A 9,204-nucleotide genomic window follows, 5' to 3' on the forward strand; every position below is an offset into this window, starting at 1 on the left:
CTGTACTTGGGTAAGTTAAGTTACATTTTAGGATTTTTCTTTAGTGTTTTTAGGAAATTGCATTAAAGGGCTTGGACTGTGCTTAAATGTTATTACATGTTACTTCTAATTATTTGGAGGAAAGATTTGTTTGTTAAGTGGCAGGTGAAAAATGAAGAAAAGAAGTAAATGGCTGAAGGTTTGTTGTGGCAAAAGGTTGGACAGTTTGCAAACTCGAATATCGTGGATGGTAAATTAAAAGGCTTAGACTGTGCAAAATATCGTGGCAAGAGGGTAGCAGTTGTGACAAGGATGGAGACACAAAGGGGAAGACAAAGGCAGTCCCTCTTAGTCGCCGGAAGACATGTCGTAGCTGGAGTTGTAGAATGGATAGGCGAAAGCTATCTTCCTGAGTTCTACCTTTAATTCTTTATTTTCTGTTCCATAATCTGATTTGAGGAAACAATGTTGATTACTATTTTGAATCTAGATTCTATTCACCAACCCATGAGCTAAATCTCATAGGGTTCAGATTACTTGATGAAACTTTTATTTCCATTATTGGCCATAGCTTAGATTAGCTTTAATTTACTGTTTTATTCAATTGTATTTATGAATAGCGTGTGTGTAATCTCTAGACATAGGTGAATATGCAACATGTTTATAAAATTAATCTAATTCTGACAAGGTTAGGTTAGTTAGATCAAAATTGAATGATATGAAACTACACCAAAACAGACTTTTAGCGGTATTTTTTAAAAGTGAAAGCGCCCAAAAAATGCCGCTATTGACATCGTTGCTAACGTTTTCGGCGTTTTTAGAAATAAACGCCGCTAAAAGTCATGACCTATAGCGGCCGCTAAAAGTCATGACCTATAGCGGCCGCTAAAAGTCATGACCTTTAGCGGCGCTTCTCCCACAAACGCCGCTATAGGTCATGACTTTTAGCGGCGCTTTACTATAAACACCGCTATAGATCATGACTTTTAGCGGCGTTTTTTTCACGAACGCCACTATAGATCATGACTTTTAGCGGCACTTCTCCAACAATCGCCGCTAGAGATCATGACTTTTAGCGGCGCTTTTCCAACAAACGCTGCTATAAGTCATGACTTTTAGCGGCGCTTTTCCCACAAACGCCGCTATAGATCATTACTTTTAGCGGTGCCTTTTTTATAAACGCCGCTAGATAACACGACCTTTAACGACATTTTTTTAAAAAAAAGGCACTAATTTTAGCAGATTTGTATAATAAAATTTTTCACATTTTCAGCTCTCTTGTAGCATAGAAAGAAGCCAAAAGCAAAAAATCTAAATAATATTTCAAATTAAACGAATGATGTATAATATAAATATTAATAAATGAAATATAATTCATATTATTCTTAAAATAATGTTAAAAGTTAAAATGATAGAAATATTTATACGATAGTCTAAGATGGCGGAGGTTGCAACTGCTGAAACATCTTCATCATATTCTAAAACTGTTGTTGGAGTTCGTCGTATTTTCTTCTCTACTCTGCTTCCCTCGCTGCAGCCTTTGCTTCTCTCGTTGCTGCCTCTGCTTCCCTCACTGCTGCCTGTGCTTCCCTCGCTGTTGCATCTGTTTTAAGTTGTAGCTGGAGTTCTTCATATTTTCTTTGAACCTCAACTTCCCTCGATGCTGCCTCCGCTTCCCTCGCTGTTGCATTTGCTTTAAGTTGTAGCTGGAGTTCTTCATATTTTCTTTGAACCTCAGCTTCTCTCGATGCTGCCTCTACTTTAAGTTAAGTAATTTGCTCAACTGTGGTCACTTACATCTGGTCTCTTAACCTCTGAACTTCAACTTGAGCCTAACTCCCGAAGGTATATATTGTTGCGAGCTGGATCCAAAATATTGAGTTAGGTTAACAAAAGATCCTTGAAATCGAACCCGACCATACCTTTCAGGACCCAAAACTTCAGTAATAATCTGGTTATCAACATCGTCAAGATGAACAAAACTATCACTCGAAGCAATCGCTTCGTACTCTGCCTTTTTATTCTTTAGTTTCTCCTAATAAATAAATCAAATAGTTAGGAACACAATATATATTATAAAAACAAATGCAACATAACTTAACAATATTTGCATTACAAACAATGAATTAAACCATTAGAAAATAAACACTATAAATATTTATACGATAGTCTTTTTATTAAATAAACATACCAAAATTTCTACAGCTTCAGGAGTTATAGGAGATCCATATTTCTTCTTATGTGTAATTTCAAAAAGCTGAAGGCATCTAACTTTTTGACCGGACGACAGTTCCTACAATATAGTAGTGAAAATATTATTTAATGAAAAGTAATAAATATTTGACACTATTAATAAATTCAAAATACTTCGGCCTCAGCTACACAAGCAAAACTTTTCGACCCAGCAGTGTGAGTGAATTTATGTTTTTGCCTGCTGCTTTTTGCAATTCGTTCACAATCCTACGTTATGAAATTATTATTACATATATAGTAAATACTATAAACCGAAATAATTATAAGAGTTTGGAAGTACATAATACATCTCTTTTCTTTGAATTCCAAAATCTAACCGCATCTTCCCATTGGTACCTCAGCATTCCCGGCGGGACATTTTGCAATTTCTCTTCGAGGGTTGTTTTTGTCTTAAAATAATCTTTCTTTAAAGTACTTTTATGGTCTCTCCATCTTTTTCCCAATGCCTTCTTTACATAAGTATTCGAGACCTCTAAAGCAAACCTCGCCTACAAAAAACACAAGTTAAAAAAATAAATATAAATGAAACTTAAACCCAAGTATTATAAATGACATTAACGTTTTGTTACCTTAGTATTATCGAGAGCTTGATTTTTGTTACTATCAGGCATTTGATGCCATGACTCGTAGTTGATAGGCAACATATTTGCATTTCGTGCTAAGATGCCCAAATAGCCTACTAAAATTCGAGCTTCTGATCCAACAGGCTGACCAAAATTGTTTCAACATAATTTGACACGCTCGACTGGATCTAACTCGTATAAATCTTTAAGTAGCATACGTCCGCGACCTCTGCGCGTCCCACCACTTTTAGCTAAAAAATGGTATATTATAATATAAGTATTTGAAAAAGAAATCAACAATAAGTTAACAAGCATGTAAATTAAATGTAAAATTACTTTGAACTTCTGTAAGTTCGTCAGGTGTAATCGGAACATTCGAAGATCCAATAACAGTCTGTTGTTCACTATTTTTTTCTTCCGAGTTTGGAGTATTTTGAACAATACTTAGATCTCACACTTTTTTTCTAGGCATTTTATCTGCAACACACATAAAATAGTTGAAAATTTAGTAACTAATTACAACAATAACAACACATAAAATAGTTGAAATATTTAATAAGAGCAAGATTTGAATTATGATATTACATATAATTAAAAAATCGTAAAATCTTACTACATCATAACTCGTAAATATCTTCATCCGTGTCCTGGCGAACCCATTGAAATTGTGTACTAGTACTAGGGATATTTTCGTTTAAGTTTTGTTCTGGAAAGGGCAAAGTTTCTGATCTGTTGTCGATGTTATCTCTACTTCCATTGCCCATGTCAAACAAATCTCTAGGGATGTTACGGAGTACAACGTACCAACCTTCATCAGTTGGATCTTTTGAGTAAAAAACTTATTTGACTTGAGAATAAAATACATACGGCTTATCTATCAATTGTTGTCCTGTGTGAATCAACCGAGAGAAGTTGACCATTGTAAAACCAAATTGGTATTGCTTACTTCCACGAGCAGTATTAACATCAGCCCAATCCCCTCGAAATAAGACAACTTTCCATTTGCCGTGGTAATCCAACTCAATTATGTTCGTAAGAAGTTCGAAATACTCGACATTTCCCTCAACAGGATTGTTGTCCCTAGCACTAGCATAACTTGTAATTGAAGAATTAACAACTATTCCACAATTTTGAGTTCTCCTCAATCTCTCGCGATATGGTGTATGAAATCTGAATCCGTTGATGACGAAGGCACTATATCTTTAAACCACTCTATTCGGACCTTGGGAAAGCCATTTAACTTCGTCATCAACGTTCTTCCCACTCCAAACCTATTGAATGGAAAGTAAACTGAGTAATTATATATGTTATGAGAAAACATTATTATTTGTTAGGAAAAGCTTCAACTGCATACCGTTTGTCTTAACCATTCATGAAAAGATTCTGTAAACAACTTATTGATCTCTCGATCTTGTAATCTTTGAGAGCGCGCACGAGATCTCAATATTTGTTTGTACTCACTATGTTAAAAAAAGGTTCACTTTGTTAGAAGATAAACAATTTATAATTGACGAATATCCATCAAATTTCTAGAACTTACTTTCGTAATGGTTCCATTAAATCGTGGTGAAACAGAAAATATCGATATGCTTGTACCCACGATAAATCATCTAATTCTTCAATTTCAACTTTGCCGATTGATTCTTTAAAAATTTTAAATAAATAAGTATCAGTGAAGTTATCAGTGAGTTCAGCATTTCTACTTGGTCTATTCAACCTTGTTTCAACATCTTCCAAATATCTTGAACAGAATGCCATACATTCCTTAGCCAAGTAGCCTTCAGCAATCGATCCTTCTGGATAACGCTTGTTGCGGCAGTAAGACTTCAATTTGGATAGGAACCTAAACATGCACGATGTACAACATTATCAAAAATTGTAACTTAAGGCTTATAGGTGAATGAAGGAAAATTTTACAAAGAAATTAACACATTTCTATGGGATCGATAGAAAATGGGTCCACGAAGTATTGCTTTATGAAGGAGATGGATTACCAAGTGCACCATAATTGTGAAGAAGAAAGGTGGGAAGATTTTCTCCAAGTTGCATCGTAGAGCAACTGGCAGCAAATCTTGCATCAAGAAGTGATAGTCATGTGATTTTAAGGAATATAGTCTTCGATCTTTAATACTAACACATCAAGATATATTTGATGCATACGCATCTGGAACCTTTATGTCCTTCAACACCATGCAAAACACTTTTTTTCCGTCTTCAACATTGAAAAAATAGAAGGCGACAACTGATATTTCCCATTCGGAAGTGGTTGGGGATAAATATTAGGTCGAATTCCCATGTTGACTAAATTAAGTCGACTCTGAAGATTGTCTTTTGATTTTCCATTGACATTCAAAATTATACCGATAATGTTCTTGCAATCGACATTCAAAATTGTACCGATAATGTTCTCGCAAACATTTTTCTCAATGTGCATGACATTAAGATTGTGTTGTAAAAGTTGATGATCCCAATAAGACAACTCAAAAAAATACTTCTTTTTTTCCACAGTTCCACCTCATTAGGATCATCCTCTTCATCAGAGTCATCATCAGCTTCATCATTTGATCTCCTATTTTGTTACGTGTTTGGCAGTTGGTTCATCTTCCCATAATTAAAATTCATATCTTCCAACATGAACAAGATTTAAGATCCACTGGTCTGCGAAGGAGCTTCTCTTAACTCTTCAGTACCGTCAAATACAGAACTCTGAAATCTAAATCTATGATTTTTTGATAACCACCGACGATGTCCCATGTTAGAGAACTTCTTCCCATTATATAATCATTGCAAACATGTTTGCGAAGCACAACAAGGACAAGCATAACGACCCTTGGTACTCCAACCAGATAAATTTGCATAAGCGGGGAAGTCATTAATAGTCCACATCAAAGCTGAACGCAAATTGAAGTTCTCCTTTCTTAGTACATCGTATGTCTCAACACCAGCCCATAATTGTTTTAACTCCTCAATAAGTGGCTGTAAATAAATGTCGATGTCATTCCCGAGACCTTTCTCTCTAGGAATAATCATAGATAAGATAAGGGAAGATTGCTTCATGCAAATCCACGGAGGTAAATTGTAAGGAACAAGCACTACAGGCCAGGTACTGTATGCAGTGCTCATGATCTTGTAAGGATTAAATCCATCAGATGCTGGCCCAAGCCTCACACTCCTAGGATCGCTTGCAAAGCTTGGAAATTTACTTTCAAATGATTTCCAAGCTGTAGAATCTACCGGATGCCTTAGTAATCCATCATTGGTTCGTCCATCATGGTGCCACGTCATTGACTTGGCCGTCTTCGATGACATGAAAAGCCTCTAAAGCCTTGGTATTAGCAAAAAATATCACAAAATCTTATTTGGCTTCTTCCTTGACTGTGCGTCATTTTCATCGTCATTCCCATCATTTGTTTTTCTATTCATCCAACGGGATTAGCCGCATACATGACAACACTGCTGGTTTTTCGATTACCCCAATACAACATGCAGTCATTTGGGCAACTATGAATTTTGTTGTACCCAAGACCTAAATCTTTTATCATTTTCTTCATATTTTTACATGAGTGAGGAATTTTTTTAAACGGAAACATATCTCTCAAAAACTCTAACAGCATTGTCAAAGAGTTTTCAGTCCACCCTTCCAAACATTTTAACTGAAAAAGACGAATACAAAATGACATTTTTAAAAATTTTGATCCCTTATAAAGTTCTTCGTTCATGTCATTAAGTAGTGCATAGAACTTCACCGCTTCTCCATTCGGCTCTTCATGAGATACACTTCTTCCCGATTCGGTAAAAGAATTTCCACCAAGATTACAATCATCAGCTGCCACAAAGTCGGCTGGGAACGACTGCAAACCATGATGGTGCATATTAAATGCATCCCGCAACATCCCTTCCATGTCATCCCCTCTAACAGACTGATGGTAAGCAGTACCATCATAAGATACATCCATCTTTGAAGAGGAAGTACTAGGCGGGCATTCTCCATGAAAAATCCATTGTTTATAACCTCGAACAAACCCATCAACAATTAAATGCTCGTATACAACTTCACGATAATGCCAGTTTATGTTGACACACTTTTTACATGGGAAAAGAATCATGTTCTCTTGGCTTGCATATTGAAATGCAAAATTTAGAAAAGTCTGTACTCCATTTCGATAACCGTCGCTTACCCTTGACAAATTCATCCAAGACCGGTCCATATCTTAATTCTTGAAGTCTGACGTTGACAATAAATTGCACGGGTAAGTTGTTCAGTTATAACTATAAATGAGTTATGTAAGTTATGATATGATATATATTTATGTATTAGGTAAATTATGTAAGTTATGTATTATATAAGTTATGTAAGTTATGTATTATGTAAGCAATATAGGTTATGTATTATGTAAGTTATGTATTATGCATGTTATGTATAATATTAATTAAGTTATGTAAGTTGTGTATAATGCAAGTTATGTAAGTAATGTATTATGTAAGTTGTGTATAATGTTAGTTATCAAAGTTATGTATTATGTAAGTTATTTAAGTTATGTAAGTTGTGTATTATGTAAGTTGTGTAAGTTATGTAGGCTATGTATTATGTAAGTTATTATGTTATTATGTAAGTTATGTAAGTTTATATATAAGTTATGTAAGTATATCACTTTTATGTATCTTATTTATAATTAGTATATCACTCTTATTTATATATAATTAGTAGGTTATGTAATTTATAAAATACTTAAAAGGGTTTGCCGTGAGAAAGCTCAATTTCAATCAAACTATTCAATTGGACTCTTGGATTAAAACAAGTAATAAGCTAAGGCATTAACAATGTGTAAAAGGTTTTGATTAAAATATGTTTAAAAAGTTAGTTTAGGTTTTTCTGTTTAGAATAAAATAGAGAAAAAAATTAAAAAAGGAAAGATGAAGGATGCATTAAAGAAAAAAGAGAAAATCTTTGTGCGTTTGTGTTATTATTTATCTATTTCGTGTTATAAATTATATACATATATTTAAATGCATTCATGTATTCATATTGGATTTATGAAAGTTGTTTTGGTATCATCATAATTTTAATATTTAAATGCATTCATGTATTCATAATTATGATATTACATAATTTTAATATTTAAATGCATTCATGTATTCATATTTTTACCTAGAAGAATTATGAACTCCACAGCCTACCAATATTTTTTAAATAAATATTTTGCTTAATTAAAAAAATTTCTCCTAAGGATTTATTTATTAATTAAATTTTAAATAAAAGGACTTTACCTTTTAATTAATTACCTTATGTAATCATGTGATTAATAAATATAATTTATTTTTTTACTTTAAATTACAAGTATAATCACAACTGTAATAACAAATTTTGCATCTGAAATTATAAAGTATTATTAGACTTAAAATCAATATATCGCTAAACCTAGACTACAATAAATCATACTTTAAACTGTGCGTGAGTCATGAATACTGATGTTTAACACTAGCAAAGTCGAGTGAAACCAGATTGAACAGCCTACAGCCTACGCGCATAAGATACAACATAAACAGGCAGAATTCAGAAGAAATAAAGATTTAAACCCTCCCAAACAGTATGCATATGGGAAATACAACATAAACAGATATCACATTCATTTTTTAAGCCGCAAATATCAATGCAGTTCGAAATTAAAATCCATTTTTAAACTGTCAAATTCTTTAATGCCCTACTAATAACTTACCGATGAGGACGGCAGCGGAGACCGACGGTGACGGAGATGCAGTAGAGGAGATGTTTGCAAAGCAGGTGGTTGGCTCGGTCTGTTCAACGGCGGATTGAATGGTTGATTTTTGAAAGGTGCAAAATGAAAGGGTTAGGGATTTACTGAAATTTGGAATTGGGGGAAATGGGGGAAATTTGGGGATTTCGGGTAAGGTTTTAGGTATAATATGGCAGGAAATAAAACAACGCCATTTTCGTATAAAACTTAATCTATTTGCGGCATTTATTTCCAAAACGCCACTAAACGCAAACAGTTTTAGTTAAAACGCTGTCGTTATGCAAACAGTTAACTCAATTTTGTGGCGCTTTTATCCAAAACGCCACGAATAAAATAAACAAAATGGCAACGTCCCAAGAATCTTATAACATATCTGCGGCATTTTAAGAAAAGCGCCACTAAAAACAATATAAGATGATGTCGTTTCCTATTGTCCTAAGTACATTACCTATTGTCTTCTATATTGCTTTTTGGTAAATTTCAATTACACTACTTCTAGATTTACTTTTTTCTTTCTTGAATTATTTTTAACATGTTATATTATATTTATATAAATATACTATAGATGTACATGGTCAGGTGGCCCGCTCGACTTTGGGACCGGCTTGAATAAAGAGGGTTTGTCACAATTAGGTTCGGCCCAAATGTAAATA

General features: G+C 33.9%; 1 protein-coding gene across 6 annotated transcripts; it reads right to left on the bottom strand.

The window, feature by feature from the left end:
• Window positions 1-1,307: 1,307 nt before the first annotated feature.
• LOC105783240 (uncharacterized) lies at window positions 1,308-8,909 on the bottom strand. Of its 6 annotated transcripts, none has more exons than XR_008192535.1 (6): window positions 8,513-8,837; window positions 3,132-3,272; window positions 2,802-3,046; window positions 2,347-2,720; window positions 2,171-2,272; window positions 1,308-2,014 (listed from the first exon to the last, which is right to left on the bottom strand). XR_008192535.1 is itself a non-coding variant. In XM_052626058.1 (6 exons), exons 3-6 carry the CDS (start codon window positions 2,874-2,876, stop codon window positions 1,787-1,789), a joined length of 606 nt encoding a protein of 201 aa, XP_052482018.1. In that variant the 5' UTR covers window positions 2,877-3,024; window positions 3,132-3,272; window positions 8,513-8,844; the 3' UTR covers window positions 1,308-1,786. The 6 variants fall into 6 exon arrangements, 3 of the variants coding, with proteins under 3 accessions (XP_052482018.1, XP_052482017.1, XP_052482016.1); XR_008192536.1 differs by having other exon boundaries at window positions 2,513-2,720; window positions 8,513-8,828; XR_001130024.2 differs by having other exon boundaries at window positions 2,569-2,720; window positions 8,513-8,827.
• Window positions 8,910-9,204: the final 295 nt, after the last annotated feature.

This window comes from Gossypium raimondii, chromosome 13 (genome assembly GCF_025698545.1).
Source record: "Gossypium raimondii isolate GPD5lz chromosome 13, ASM2569854v1, whole genome shotgun sequence".
Lineage (NCBI taxonomy): Eukaryota > Viridiplantae > Streptophyta > Magnoliopsida > Malvales > Malvaceae > Gossypium > Gossypium raimondii.